The 16676-nt window shown below is 38.4% G+C and overlaps 1 protein-coding gene across 3 annotated transcripts; it reads left to right on the forward strand.

Annotated features, from left to right (window-relative positions):
* Positions 1-2635: 2635 nt before the first annotated feature.
* On the forward strand, positions 2636-10852 carry LOC149827536 (ubiquitin-conjugating enzyme E2 34-like). 3 transcript variants are annotated; one of them, XM_090019441.1, is made up of 10 exons: positions 2636-2704; positions 6048-6212; positions 6502-6556; positions 7182-7220; positions 7402-7465; positions 7593-7654; positions 7740-7779; positions 7881-7908; positions 9696-9787; positions 10072-10852. In XM_090019441.1, the coding sequence occupies exons 2-10, from the start codon at positions 6156-6158 to the stop codon at positions 10331-10333; spliced, it is 699 nt and encodes a 232-aa protein (XP_089875567.1). In that variant the 5' UTR covers positions 2636-2704; positions 6048-6155; the 3' UTR covers positions 10334-10852. The 3 variants fall into 3 exon arrangements, with proteins under 3 accessions (XP_089875567.1, XP_089875568.1, XP_089875566.1); XM_090019442.1 differs by having other exon boundaries at positions 2642-2712; XM_090019440.1 differs by having other exon boundaries at positions 2645-6212.
* The last annotated feature ends 5824 nt before the right edge of the window (positions 10853-16676 follow it).

Consider the following 16676-nt stretch of genomic DNA (forward strand, 5'->3'; position numbering starts at 1 on the left):
ATATAGTGCGCATAAATGAGCATTCAAATGGAGATCAACTCTAAATCGCCAATGCGATTTTATTGCCGCTCCTTGATCAATATTCTGCTTGATGAATGAATATCATATTAGAAAGGCTTTGCTTTTGCGCAAAATTGCTTTTTCGTAAAACCTAAGTCACTTGCATATGATCTAGCTATGGCCCAAGGTTCCAACGAGCTTCGATGGATGCGAAGTACGTCTAACAGTGTGCATTCAACCCTGAGTTAAAGCGTAGCAATTTCTCCATCAAGGATGAGAAATGTTGATGAAATTTCTGAAAAGATACTCACCGAACTTAAAAGAAATGCACACTTTCTCCGTCAAGAAGAGGAAGTGATGCTGAAATTTTTGAAAGATCTCAACTAGCTCAGAAAGACCGTAACATGTTACTCTGTCATACATAGGATGTGTTGCCCAAATTTTGTCAAGTACTTTGTACAACGTAGAAAGGGTCATCACACCTCTGCCGTCAAAGTAGGAAAAGTGTTGTCGAAATGGTTGGCAAAAGATTTGCCTGAACTGGTTGAATGACACGAGGATGCCCTACTGTTGAAACGCTGCCAGAATGACTCATTCTCATGTTTACTTGTAAGGGCACTTTACTCGTAGGGGCCAAAGAGCCAGAGTAGTTGTTATGCCTTGACTAGGCCAGGTGCTCGTTGCGGTAATATACATCGAGCAATCGATCTATTGAGATTGTGTCATATACATGTTTATTGATATACAATTGCACAACTAGACTCGTAAGGGCCGAAAAGTCAGAGTACGTTGTCCACCCGAAAGATGTGAGATGCTCGTGATGGTCGTAGATGTCGAGAGTAGAGTCAAGCATGCATATGAATAAAACTTAAGGTCGCAGACCCCACGGTTTTGGTCGTGATAGAGAATACTGAATGGGGTCAGGTACATATGTCCTCATGCAGGAGGCACTGACTTGCCCGAATGACATGCGAATATCCGACAAGTAACAGTTAGACCGACAAACCCCTTCAAGACTATTGCTCACGTGGTAGACGGTGATAGAACAATTGCGAGTGACATGTATTTGATTATGAATCTGACAGGGTTCAAGGGGTCTCCCGTCACTCAGGGGGTATGAAGGTCGTGGTTATTCTTAAATATCTAAGGATTGAACCCAACTATTACAGTTGATGATGCATCTGAACGGGCCTGGTAGGGTTATCTTAGTATGAGTTCTATCACCCTACTATGAACAGGTTTAACAGGCCTCTGGGGTATCTAAAATACATAGAATAATCAACTCTCAGAACATCACGTTAATACCCGGGCAAAACTTCTCCCATGTACCAGGGGGTGAACCGCTAATATCGAAACAATGCATTAGTTCTAGGTCCAGCGATGCATGAATGTATGAGTAAATGGATGTTATTTTGTAAAGTCCTGCATAACCTTGAGAAAAGTGTTATGATCGATATACTACTAGACCGATAGGGTAAAGACCCATGTTGTATCTACACGATTAAGCAAAGCTCGAGGAGCTCACACTTGGGTTTGTAGGATACGGATATGCTAAGTCTTAGATACTTGAACTTGACATCCCAAATGAAGCCCTGAAGAGGCTCATGCCAAGTCGTAGAGACTTGAGCGAAATGTTCAACATGTAGCCCTGTGGAGGCTTTCGTGATATATGCTAAGTCGTGGAGATTTGAGTGTCATTGTTGCGAACTGTGACTGTGAGTGATCTTTGCATGAGTTGATACTTGTTTGAATGTGTGGATGAATGCTTGCTTACGAGACCAATTGTGGTTTTGACTCCGTTTAATGGAAATTTTAGGTGTTGAACCTGCGATACGATATGCAGAGCAAGGCGACATCGAGTTTCTCTAAAAAGTGTTGTATTGCTTCTTTTATAAAATTAAATACTGTTTTTTCAAGCAGTGATGTTTATAATAAATAAGTAATTTTGATAAATAAAACACCTTGGTGGTCAATAAGTGTTTGGCCACATACTTGTGACTTACCAAGAGTTTTTTAAAACCGATGACTCATTATCATCCATTTCCACTGCTAAAACCTTTTCTAAATTTCACTGCAAAAAAAATCTTGAATTTTTTAACTTAGATTTGTTTTGAAAATTCGAGACATTACAGCTCAGCTCGCCAAGCTACAAGCCAACTCGTTTAGGTAAATGAGCAAAGCACAGGGTAAGCTCAACTTGGCTCGATGCATAAACGATTGTTTTACATATTATATATTATATATTTATATATATTATATATTATATACATAATATGCATATTATATATGTTTTATACATATATTATATATACTTTTACATATTATCAAATTTTAAAAACATTCAGAAAATTCCTTCTGGAAAATGAACCAGCTCGTGAAGCTCGGTTCGTGGTGGCACGAGCCGAGTCCGAGCAGGAGTGGGGCCTTAGCTGCCCAACCCACTTCCCACTTTGCATCTTTCACATGGTCAGTTTGTGACCAAAGAACCAATGGGCCTATTTTATTCCGTAACTACCCCTATGAAAGCACATCTTAGATCATTAAATATTGAGGAGAATTGTGGGTACAATAGTGATTTGACAACCGCGTAGGATGATTGTTTCTCATTATAATCGCCGGAAACCCAAACGAGAACGAAGTTCTCGAAATCCATCGATTTTGTGCTCTTTCCCATCGTCTCTTCTTGCGTTCCATCGTTTCCGTTGTAAGAGGGTCTCTCTCTCTCTCTATCTCTCTTTGGGTGAAACTGTAGTCGCTTGCCATTATTTCGATGAAAATATGCAATCTGGTTTCCATCTTTAATGTCTTTGTGGTCAGATTTGGTATTTTTCCATCGAAATTCGAATTGGGTGTTGGCGTTTTTTTACCACATTGGCGCATTCACGAGAAAACCCCTAAATCCTTTTTCCTGCTTAATTTGGTTTTTCGATTTTTATGGCTTCTATGCGTTTGAATTTATGATTTTGTTCTCTTTATCCCAAACGCCTTCCCCATCTCTTTTTTTCTTTATGGGCAGGGCGGCAGAGTCGTAAAAGTTGTAGTGATTTTCTTTTTACATGAAATGGGGATTCTTGAGAATGAATTACAATGCCATTTACAACACATGGATTTGAGATATTTATTTGTTGGTGTTATAGAGTGTTTGCGTGAGGATGATTTACTTGTTGTTGAGATCAGTGGGATTTTTGGTTATCTGATTCTGAGTTGAGGTTTATGTAGATTGCGTCGAAACTAAAGTTTAGAAAAGCTAAAGAGCTTATGTTGTTTGGGAATTAGAAACTGGATGTGGATGTGTTGATTTTAACTAATGCGGAGTTGTGGTTTATGTAGATTGCCTTTAAACTAAAATTAGGAAAGGTAAAGAGCTTGTGTTGTTTGGGTGATACTTGGGAATTGGAAGTCGGATGTGGATGTGTTGATTCTCTTTCGACTGTTTGTCAACCCAATTCCTCAACCGAATCTGCATCGGTGAAATTCACAGCTACATCCGGATCGTTTGAATTGGAAGCCGGATGTGGCCTGCAAGGAACCACGCATTTCACTGAATCCGCATGGGTGGCTAAGGGGATCCCGGGAGCACACCGTACATCAGAGTCCACAATCTGGGTCATTCCTAGAAGCTCGAAGTGCTACAGTTGAAGGATAACATGAGCTGTTTTGTTTCCTCATAAATAAAATATCGTGACCTTTTTTAGATATTTACGATAAGAGTGCATGGTTACTTCATTGGCTATTGGTATTTGGCATGTGATGCTGCAGGGGTGCTTATTTTTTTGTACAGAATTATTGTTGTATGTAGTTTAGCTGCCAGTGCCGTTTGCATTTACCTCCTTCATGTCAACAACTTTGCAGCATTATTGTGATTTCCTCAAGATCCATCTTGTATATTTCAGTGTTAACATATTACCATGAAGATTTCCGTTTTGATATCTGCGGGTTGTGAAGCTTTGGAACTTGAATACATTTTCCTCTTCCTCGTGCATTACTTTTCCTTTATGTGTATTTCCCAAATGAAGATTCCCACACTTTTCTTTCTCATCCAAGTTACCATCATGTTGAGGCAGCATTGGCCATGCTTTTTTCTGTGCGAGCGCAATCTTCCTAAAGAAGTGCTGAATATTTGCTGATTGATGTATAATGCAAGTATTCTGGCCTGCCTTTAGAAAGAGTTGTTTAAATGTAAATACCACTAGTCATGTTTATCCTACTCACTGTATCATCAGCGAAGAATGCACATACTAGTAAAAGTGTTGAATCCTTATTTTTTGGTGATTTGTGTATTGGGAACTTATTGCTAAATCATTCCATTTGCTCTTTCTGTCTACCGGTCTATTACTTCCTCAGATGTTCCATTCATAAATGATACTTTCCTCGATTTCTAGCTTTGGCTGATTTCCATTATATTATTCTTTGTATCTTTTCCAATAGACATTAGTTCAATGATTTACTTACCTTTTTGCATATTTTGTTGAGCCGCCTCTTTTTGCATGTGTGGATTTCTCCCATCTCTATCAATTCTTTGTCCATTTGTTTTTCTTTCTTTTTTTCCTCCTGCTATAAACCTAAATAGAAACATCACTTAGAAAGGAGAGATTGTGAAAAAGGTTAAACAAGGAGTCCTTTGCATATTTTGTCGAGCTGCCTCTTTTTGCATGTGTGGATTTCTCCCATCTCTATCAATTCTTTGCCCATTTTTTTTTCTTCTTTTTGTTTTTTTCTCCTGCTATAGACCTAAATGGAAGCATCCCTTGTAAAGGAGAGATTGTGGCAAAAGTTCACAAGGAGTACCACCAAAGTTTCACATCAACATGAGGGTGCAAGAAGAAGAAATATGCTTTCTTTATGTGATTAGGAGAGAAAGCTTATAATGCTTACCAGAACCTGCTGTTGTTTGTATTTGTAGTCTGGTCACTGTGAGCACTGTCAAAACCCATACGAAAAAAGTGAAAAATAGGTCTTTTCTCCCGTGCCAACTTCCTGGCTGTGGGTCACAGTGTTATGCCATTGCCAAATTTTACCCACCATACGAAAAGATGAACTCTACAGAATGTTCGTGGAACATTATTTTCTTGTCCTTGAGCAGTCTTGATAGGAAGATCTCATGAAAGAAAAAAGATGAATTAAAGGAACTGTGGCACATCAGCTCCAGGCAGAATGTCGTTGCCAGTCAAGATGGCAATCTCTAGTTTGAATGTCCATACTAAGCAATTTGTAATGTATGACTAGCCAAGCAAATATTTTCACCCAAGGGGAGGACCACTTTCCCTACTATTTTCTGATAAGTATTGGTAAAAGTGCTTGTTCCAACAATTTCAAGTAGCAACCACTTGCCCCTGAATCTTTCTAAATGATCCACCTGTGGATGCGTTTCACTAGCAGAAACCATTTGTTTGTGAGCCCATCCTCCGTTGACCTTCACTCAGAGTTCAATGTACAATCCTGTTCTCTCTGGCCTCACAAAAGAATCCCTTGGAAACTTTTGACTTTTATGAAAAAGATACCTTCAAAATGGAAGAAACTAAGTACTGAAAAAAGACAGCGCAACCTTTGTGAAATCTTGCTTTTAGTACAGTTGTTTATTGGGAATTTTCCTACTTCATTTTGGTACCTCCAATCCCCTTTGAAGTCATAGGAAATATTTCTGGGAATAATATTGGAGTGCTACAAATAAATGGAAAAAGGATTGTTCTTCTTTTTCATTTTGTGAACTATGGTTTTACATATTATTTTTCTATATTAGGTTTGGGGCAATTTTCCTTAGGTTTATCATTCTTTTAAGGGTTCATCAAATAATATTTTGTTCTCTTGGCATAAGACTGCACTTTGCACATCTGGTTTGAATGAAACTGGTGGCTGTCCCCCAGCTTACCTGGACAAAAGAAAAACTGGGGTCAGTTCTAGAAGTGAACTATCATGGTGGAAAAATAAATAAAACTGCTATTTTTCTATTCCCCCCTGCCTAGTGCATAAATCCATATTCAAGTTTTTGTGAAGCCCATGACCACCTTTTACATTCTGAAACTGTTCACTTCCATATATTTGTGTAGGCTTTGAACAAGCAACATCTTCAGGAAGCTTTGCAGATTATAAGAGAAAGGTGCTTGTAGGTGTTTCTACTAACTAAATTAGAGTGTTTTTCTTCTGAAGCCTTTTTCATGGCAGAGAGGGCTTGTGTCAAGCGTCTTCAGAAGGAATATCGGGCGCTGTGTAAGGTATGTATACTCTTTTCTATCTTTTATTTTGATGTTTTTAACCCTCACGTTCGCCAAATTTTTAAAATTTTATGCTTTTGATGTTTTCATAGAGACAGCTTGTCTGTGTTATAAGTCTTTCTTGAAAAAGGCTGTTTTTTTCTTTTTCTGTTGAGGCTTAGCAACACTCTGTCATTTTCCATTGGTACTTAGTAATGCTAGCGGTGCAGCAAGCAGTTTTTTTGTTTCTATTTCTTGTATTATATGCCTTTATTGCCTTAGTGACTTTAAAGTATTTCTGAATTTTTAGGAGCCTGTTCCCCATGTTTTAGCTCGTCCAAATCCAAACGATATCCTTGAGTGGCGTAAGTATAATAATTTATCAAATTCATCTTTTATTGGTTGTACATCACTCATGCTATCAGTATCTATTCTTTACCATCTGTCCTTTCTCAAGCTCTCAGTGATCATATCAAGGTGCTTCATTTCAGCATTCCAGAAACCATGACCATTATGCTCTTATCGTCTACGATATGGGTGTTGATGACTGATAAGCTTTTATTATCATTGGATTTTGGTTGTTTTATGAGGCTGTGAAGGTGTTGATTGAAATGACAGATTCCCAAAGTGGAACAAAGAATATGGCTTGCAGGGCTTTATTGGACACACACTCAATATAAAATACCCCTCTTCATCCATGCTTGCATTTGATGACGAGTCTCAATGCTCGTATATAAGTCTAACACGTATTGAGTGCCAAGTACTGCTTAATGTCAGATATCACAAATTGCCTATTTCTACCAAAAACTACTGCCATCTGACTACCTTTAACTGTGGCTGAAGAAGGCTTTCCTTTGACATTTATGGACATTGCTTTTGTATGTTTTAAACTATTACTGTTTCTATATTTTTTTTTTGCCATCAAGTCCTTCCAGTCTTCTACTTTGGAGCTTGTGGAGATGATTTTCTTTTTCAATTTATCCTTTCCAGATTATGTACTAGAGGGAAGTGAAGGCACACCATTTTCAGGTATGTGAAGCTTGAATGACAAGGCACACACCGACACAGATTGTGGTGTAGATTGAAGTGTTATGATATGCCATTGTAGTTCTGCTGGATTGTCATCATCTAGACTAGTCTAAGATGAGTTTTGACTCAATATTGCCTTTGTATCATATATTGGCTGAGAACTTTTCTTAATAACATGTAGGTGGTGTTTACTATGGAAAGTTAAAGTTCCCCTCTGACTATCCATTCAAACCCCCAAGCATCAGGTACATGATCACTTGCATTGGAATGAGCTTGGAATTTTAAGAGCTGATATTAATGCATCTCATGCTGTCTAATTTTCCCCATCCTTGAATATCAAAATCCTGATGTTAATGTCTTTCTTTATGCTAGCATGAATACTCCTAATGGCCGATTTGCTACACAGAAGAGAATCTGCATGTCTATGAGTGATTGTAAGTGTCTGCCTATCTTTGGAGAATAATCATATTATTTCATGTGTTTTTTACATGCTGAATGTTGTTTCCCATTTTACTTCAGTTCATCCTGAGACATGGAACCCCATGTGGTCAGTTGCAAGGTGTGTTGAATAAATGTTTTGACTTGGATATATATTACACTCTTAGTCCTTTATATGGTTTATATTTACTAACTTTTCTGCAACTATAATTTCTTTATCAGCATACTCACGGGGCTTCTTTCATTCATGGTGAGTGTGGTTCGATTTTTGTGTATCAGTTTTTTAGTTCTTTATAGCTATCCTATAAAGCTCTATGTGGAAGCGTTTTTTCCCTTCAGTTCTTGTCCTCGATTATAATTATGGGGTCCAGTTTATAATTCAGGAGTCTACACTAGCTTTGTGAAATTTTGCTATATTTGTTCTCCTCAAATATGAATTATATCTGATACTGTTGAACTTCAGTCTGAGTAATTTGATGTTGTTTCCTTCTGTGATAGTTTAATGTAGATGTGGTGCATGTGCATATATGCACAAATACAAAGCACCACCACCCGATGATCCCTCCAGCTCATTTGGACACCACCATAGAAGCTAGTTTAGTCCTGCAGGCATTAACCTGACATCAGACTTAGCTGATTTGTCTTTTGGCTAGGCTCAAGTTCATGTTTTTGCATCACATAAACTTGCAGATCCTATCTTATCAAGTGAGTGCTGAGCTATGTAACACAGACTCTTCTAAAAGGTCGACGCACTCGTGTCGAACTTGCATCAATGCGGGTTGACACTTGGACACGGCTTCTGCAGTGTCAGGTGCTATGTAACACGGACTCTTCTAACAAGGCACCGCACCCGCATCGCACTCACACCCATGTGGGTGCACGACTTCCTTTGTGTCAGGTGAAGTCAACCACACTGAGGTCCATTTCTATCTACAAGTAGATTCAGTTAACCCTAACAAAGTCTAGTTTTATCTATATTATATATAAAAATACATAAATGCACACACATACATGTGGTGTTAACTTAAAACTGTTATATATATATATATATATATATATATATATATATATATATATATATATATATATATATATATATATATAATTTTTTTTCCCGCACCTCGGTTCCCAAGTTTTTTTAAAGTGCTGCATCCGCACCCGCACCTATGTGACATAGGTCAGGTGTGGCTAACCGCACCGGAGTCCATTTCTATCCAAAACTGGACTCAGTTGACCCTAACAGAGTCCATTTTTATCTATAGTATATACTTAAATACATATTCGCACACACACACACACACACACACTCACTATATATATATATATATATATATATATATATATATATATATATATATATATATATATATATATATATATATATATATATATATATATATATATAGAGAGAGAGAGAGAGAGAGAGAGAGAGAGTAATGCTACTGTTCTCTGGGAGTACCTACTCCCACATATTAGAAATCATGGTTGTAGGTTGTATCTTCTCAATTAAACCTTATGGATGCACTCAACATAGTTTATTTGATAGGAATCATGCTTTGGATCATGTTTTTTTGGACATAAAAATATGATTTTTTAAGTCATGAAATTTTGCTACATTGTGAGCCATTGATTTTTAAAGGTCTTAAAAATCATACATGTATGCTATAATCTCATGATCCAAAACTTGTTTTCTATTAAATAATGCGTATAGATCATCTCTATAGGGTCTGATCAACAAAAAAAAATCAGAAATTTGAAAATTTTAAAGCTTCTATTAGGTGGGAGCACCTTATCATTTACCTATATATATCAGCACCCCCACACCCAAGTTTTTTGGAACTGCCATGTCGCACCCTTCACACCTGCACCCGCACTTATGTGAGATAGGTTCTCAGTCATACCAACTTTACTGAGGCACAGTGTCCTTGATGTTTCAAGTTTGGGTCCTTTTTAATCTTTCATCTGTTAGGTCTTTTGTCATTTTATTCCAAAAGATTTTATGCCTTGTAGCTTAACTATATCTTTTAACCCGTGCAGATGGATAATAGTCCTACCACTGGCAGTGTGTCTACTACTGATGCTGAAAAGCAAAGGCTTGCCCAGGCTTCACTTGCATTCAACTGTAAGAGGTAAATGAATACTTTCATTCAGCAAAGTTTTCCATGCTTGTATAATTTTCATTGATGATCAGTCTTTGTTGTTGGGTTGGGCCCTGCCTACTTGGGGTTCTCTATTACTAATCAGGTCTTCAGCCCACACCAGGCTGTGCTTGAAAAAAGGGAGCAGCCTTTGGAATTGACCTTTATAAAAGTTTCACACTTCCCACTAAACGATAGTTTTTACGTTCTATGTTCATCTTCTGATGCTTTAGTTTGGAAGAAAACCATTTTTAATTATTTGTTTTCTTTTGTAGTCCAATGTTCAGAAAAATGTTCCCAGAATACGTTGAGAAGTACGACCAGCAACAAAATCCAGAAAAGCTGAATTCAGATAGATTGGCAGAGAAAGAACAACCTCATGCTGCATCTTTAACTGGAGACATCGAAAGAGAAGCCAATGACAGAGTGGTTGACAAAAGGAATGGGCGGCATACTAAAAAAATTCCATTTTGGCTGCTGTTTTTTATATTCTCAGTTCTTGGTGCCATAATGGCATTGCCGCTTCTTCAGATTTAATTTTCTGCTAATTTAGAAGAATCAAGCTGCCTTGGTCCTACTCAGTGCAGATGTCGAAGAATTCCTCGAATGATTCTGGTCGATCTATAGGCCTTTCTGAATGCTGGTTGCTTTAGACGTACATCTTTGTATCTAGTTAAACCTCTGTAGACTGGTGTACTGAATCAAGGATCATTAAGCATCCATTGAAGTTCAGAAGTAGGTTGTCTTGGGACATGGGTGTGCCTCAGACCCAATTTCTTCTGGAGTTGGACTTGGGGTTGCTTCACCCTCGGTGGTTCCGTAATTTCTTGCATTGAAGTTGCTAGTAAGCGGTTATTGCTTCTTCAGTCACTTGATCATGTTTTTCTCTTAGAAATAGTTGGCTCAATTCCAGGAACGACTTTGGTTGGGAACAATTAGGTCAGACCCTTAAACTGTGTTCATCTGGTGACTTATTAGTGAACTTGCAAGGACTCAAGAACTGGGTATATCTGATCCTTATTTTTGTTCAGAAATAAAAGAAATAAACTTTGATCACACACTGATGACAAATGGGTGTGAGGCCATCTGAATTAATGGAGTTAGTGGTTGAGCCATGGCTCTTTTTGAATCATGATTCTGCACTGAATTGAATGAATGCAATATTTGAAAGTCATTTTGAATGAGCAATGTGTTCTATGGCAAAAATTGCTAGAGAAAGGTCCTTGGTTGAGGATGGACTTGCTCTGAATACGTGCATTCAAGCAAGTCTGGCTTCTTCCGAAGTTGTTCTCGGGCTTCAGGTTCCCTTTCTGATGCAATGCCGTTAACGCTAGATATTCTATGGGCATGTTTGATGGCAGTGATTTTTTTTTTTTTGCCCAAGAAAAAACTTCCGGGTTTTTGTGGATCCCACGTGCATCATCAAACGCATGACAATATCCTCCCTTTTTTCCGCTGTTTTGAGGCTTAACTTCCTTCAGAAAACGGAGAGAAAAAGTTGGAGAAACTCATCACGTTCTGCAAACACACCATAATTGTAATGCTTGAACATTTGTGTTTGAGGCGTCGGTCTTCTAAACCTTGATACAGCTCGCATTTGGACAGCCATGGTGGAAATTCTCAGGATTGAGAATTCTGCTTGTGTGGTTTAAACACAAAAGTCCAGAACTGTATGGGATTTAGACAGATTTAGGGTTTTAACGGGTATTTACAGTTTCTACCTGTAATGGTGGCAATTTGATTTCTTGAATATTGTGTGGCTCGATGTGTCCATAAACCCAGAGTTTTGGGAAAATATAAAGATTTTTTTTTCTACTGCCAATTCTCTCTTACTTAACTGCACCTTTTGATATCAGGCATATGGAATTCAGAAATGAACGCATGAAAAGCATCATTATTCTTTAGGTCTCAACAAGATTTAACTCCTATGAGTCTCCTTCCCTCTCTTGTTTGAAAGCAGCCCCCCAATTTGTGTGAACCACTACGTCTCCTTGCCAACTGAAGAGCTTAATGCTAATGATCTCCAAGGCCTGAAAATTTAGTGTTGGAAAAATAGTCCCCCTGCAAAAAGCAAATTAAGCTTGTTATCCCTGCTAAACCAAGCCGTTTTCCAACAGTCTTTGATTTTCTGTGAAACTATAGGCCTTTCCTCTCAGCCCTCTCATTTGTTCTTTCGACAAATTTTTAATCTTTACATTTTTAATTTTTGTCACTCTACTTAGGGATGCAAATGGGTAGGATCCAAGATGGTGGTTTTGCAAATTTTGGCTGTTCTGGATCTGACTCCCCAATGTATTTAGCTGTTCCAGATCCGAATAGTTTGCATCCCTAACACTACTAGTGCTTTGGAGATTCTTTTGGGGAAGCATATGCTTCACCATCAGCCTTGAAAGTATCCTTCTCAACTTGTCTACAAAGCATTCTATCAAACTTGCTGGCCTTGATGCTTGGATTTCAATCATTATTTCAGCCTTCAACCCAGAAATAGAAGTCCCTGTGAGGGTTTCTTGTGATCACCTCGTAAAACCGAGTTACTCAACCTCTCGAATTCCTTTTGATACTCAGGGATGATCCTGGGTTGTGAACCCACTATGGGGTAACATGCAGGTGGAGGGTCCAAAGCATAGAATAAAGAATTTAACAAATGATTCCCAACACAGTATGCTCAACTTATAAGACAATTTATAAACCCATGGGGTAACATGCTAGGCATAAAAAATGACCATTTGTAAGACAAAAAAGACCCTTTATATAAGTAGTCATCCTTCCAGTATGTTTGATGGCTTGCTCAAGATTGAACTGAACGAACGAACAAAACAGAGAGTACGGTTACAGTGATACAGATGAGAACTAACAATTTGAAGTGAGGTACTACTACCCTCTAACTTGGACAAGACTAATTGGTAACTTCAGCAAGGAAAGTGATACGTGGTTGAAGTAAAGTTAAAGACTAAAGTTAATTCAGTGCCAGCGGGGCTCCGCGTGGATGGGAGGAGTTTTCACTTGTCAGTGCAAGTCTCCTTCTTGTGGTGGGACGTTGCAGGCAGGGATGGGCAACATCCCAGCTGTCCATGAGCTCAGCTCGCCGTAGGTCGGATTTGGGTCAAGGTTTTAGGCTCAAGTCTGTGAAGTACCGAGTTCGACTTGTTATATATGTTAGGGATGGCAGTGGATCGGGGGGACAATGGTTTCCTACCCCACCTAATTAGGGATGACAGTGGACGGGGGAAAGCAGGGCCCCGCCCCCTCCTGGCCCCATTTGGACCAGGGATGAAGGGTATGAAACGGGGATGGAGGTGGGCACGAAGGTTAAAATCCATCCCCCGTTCAGGGATTGAGGCGGGGATGAATGTACCCTTTTCCCCGCCCCGCCCCACCTCATTCCCGTTTGAACCGGGGATGGAGGACATGAAACGGGGATGAAGGCGGGGGTGGAGGTTAAAATCCATCCCCGTGTGGGGATGGAGGTTCGGATTTTGAAACAGGGCAGGGGTAGAGACCTTGTCCCCCGCCCCCACCCCAATTCACTGCCATCCCTAATATATGTGGACCGGCCCACAAGCTATCAGACCGGCAATAGGCTTGAGTTATTTATTATTTTTTTAATAATATAAAAATTAAAAAAAATAACTATTGTATAGTAACTTGATAGCTATTACTATTAAACTAATTAATTGGGTGCATGAGAAGTTGAAAACTTGTTAATTATTATTATTATTTATAAATAATTTGGGCCGGGATATATATATATATATATATATATATATATAGAGAGAGAGAGAGAGAGAGAGAGAGAGAGAGAGAGCTCTACCTCTTTTAATACACTTATGATGCCCTCCTCGGGCCTCAATACTATGTATGATTTTCAATATTAATAACCCACTAATGACAGCCAATGGTACGCGTCTCCTTGTGTTGGGAGGTTGCAGATTCAAAATCCAATGGTATACTTGTATAGCTGGTACGGTAGCTTGCCTTTAAAAAAATCGACTAATGACATGCATGACCATTAGTAAACTCTAAATAAACATTTTATATGTCATTACCTATAGGGGTGTCAACCGGTACTCGACCCAGATCAAACCCTATAGGATCCGAGTATGGTGATAAATAAGAAGACCCGATTAAGACCCTGGGTCTGGACTCGAAGGTCTGAATTAATACATGCAAAGGCATAGCTAAGGCGGGGGGGGGGGGTTAATTTTTTTTTAAAAGCCCTGTCCTAGCCCAGCCCTGATTCCATATGAAATAGATTTTTATCCATTTTTGTAGACCAGCCCTGACTGTAGCAAAAAAAAACTTTTGTGGGGGGGGCAGCACCCCCCTCCCCCCTCACATAAATCCTAGCTACGCCACTGAATACATGGATTCGGGTATAGTTTATGAAATTTTATACCAGACCTGAGTTTTGATTAAGACCCATAAATTTTCAACTTAAAAATGATAAACGATATTATTTTGTGGGGTTCTTATCGGGTCCGGGTATAATTTCTCTTATATATATAGTAGATTCAATTAGACCCGAGTCCAAAGCTACCATACCTGAAAATTGGGTTCAAATCTGGTTTCACCTGTGTCCGAACTAAACCCGACCTGTTGACACCCCTAATTACCTAGTGCCCATCCATGTATCCACAACGTGCATAACTGAACCAATATATTAACTTTCTATGTACCCGCCACTTGCATATGACTACATCATCCAAAAACAGTGATAAAGAGAAAAAATGTTCAAAATAAAAATAAAAACTGCCAAGAGAAAATTTTCATATTTGCCGACATTTTCAGAGACAACACGATTATCGCCTCATTGAATAATACCTGAAGAAATATTACATGATATTTAATATATGATGAAAATGAAAACTAAATATCCGGAAAAACACGTGATCAAATATTTACGGTTTGGCTTGGCCCAAGCGTTACCAAAACCGAGATAAGGGCTGCTATTTTCAGAACCACGTGTCATGGTTTTTAGTCTCTTTCAAAATACACTTAAAGTTTGACCATTAATAAAAAAAAAACACCAAAGTTTTAAATATTTTAAAAAGCACCTAAATTTTGGCACTCTTAATTAAACTTTCATCCATTTAAACCAGGTTGTCACTAACCCAAGATGAGTTAAAAGAGTTAATTTACTAGCTAACCCTTCAAAGACTCTGTCACTCTCTTTTATAGGTGTATTTTATTAAAATATGATGATGAAGATAACGTGATAATTCTAGATGACATTTAACAATAGTAAACTCTTCAACCTTTTTAATTAACCATGATATTTTTAGGTGTATTTTGTAAAAGAATTCATAACTTAAACGCCTTTTTAATTATATACCAAACTTTAAGTGCTTTTTTGAAATTTTCCCCCAAAATAATACACCAGCAAAGGCAATGACGTATACAAAGTTCAAACGTTAACGCATTTAATAACACGACGAAATTCTAAGTCGTGTCACCAATCTTATCACAACTCCATGAGGTTATCTTTGTGTGTCATGCTCCTTCTCTTCTTCCTTTCCTGCAATTAAAATGTGTGAAGTGAGCAATCAATCGCATGGCACACTTTGAGTGTATCTCGAAACCTGCTTTTGGAATCATAACTGGCACCTTATCCTTATCCGGGCTTCTTCAATTAAGTCCATCAATTGCTTCTTTGTGTTTCTTACATCGAGCTTGATGGGTCATCTTAAGACATTCAATTTGAATAGTGTTTTAGGTGTTTATAATCTCGCTTTCATCCATTACTTGATCTGAAAATATTTTGGTGACCGAATAATAAATTTTTTTTCGAGGTTTGTGGTGGTAGCAGAGTCTTAGCCCAACCCTGATTCCATATGAAATAGATTTTTATCCATTTTTGTAGCCCAGTCCTAGCCCAGCCCTGACTGCAGCAAATAGTTTGATTTGTCCATATGAAATAAATTTTTATTAATAATTGTAGCCATTTTTTATTTTATCTCAAAAAAAAAAAATTTAGGGGGCGCTGCCCCCGAACCCCCGACTATCAAACCAGTTTTTTTTCCTACACCCCTGTTTGCGCCCCCCCCCCCCCCCCCCCTCACATGAATCCTAGCTACACCACTGGTTAGGACCGAGACTAGAGTTCACTACAAATATATTCCGGGTGCCGGAGTATGGATTGGTATAGTTTTACAATTTTTCTTTTATACCAGTTAGGGTTTTATGCCTTCTTTCTATATATATAGTCGATTTTCTTGAGAGTTGGGTACGAGAGTTGCAGGTATATTGGGGATTAGAGTTTTTTCTTGCATCCTGCAAGTTTTTGCTCTTTCTTTCGCCTGTTAGGTATGAGTGTCGAACCACGTAAATCTCAGGTTTTCTCTTGTTTTGTTTCTTCTCTCTATCTTGTGATTTGTATAACACATGATAAATGAAATGAATTAGAAACAGTTCCTTTAGGGTGTGTTTGAATGTGTTTCTCAGGGGATGGGGTCTTCATCAAACAGTAGATGCATGAACATGCTATTCTGTGCATCCCACAAAACACTGGTGTTGCTAGGGGTGTCAACAAGTCATGTTTGGTTCGGACTCAGGTAGAACCAGGCTCAAACCTCATTTGAGATTATGGTATCCGGTATGAACCCGGGTTTAATTGGATCTACCATAAGAGAAGCACACCCAGATCCTATAAGAATTACATGAACCAGATCCACACCATATGGCCAGTAGAATAATATTTTTTATTTTTACATTGAAAATTTGTGAATCTTAATTGAAACTCGGGTCGAGCTTGAGTCTAGTATGAAATTTCACAAATCATACCCGACTTCATATATTAATCAGACCCTTTTGGGTCCAACCGAGATTCTAATCAGGCCTTCTTATTTATCACCAAACCTTGACCCTAGCTATAGGGTTTGAT

Source organism: Nuphar pumila, chromosome 10 (assembly GCF_984573655.1).
Source record: "Nuphar pumila chromosome 10, dmNupPumi1.hap1.1, whole genome shotgun sequence".
In the NCBI taxonomy this organism is placed as follows: Eukaryota; Viridiplantae; Streptophyta; class Magnoliopsida; order Nymphaeales; family Nymphaeaceae; genus Nuphar; species Nuphar pumila.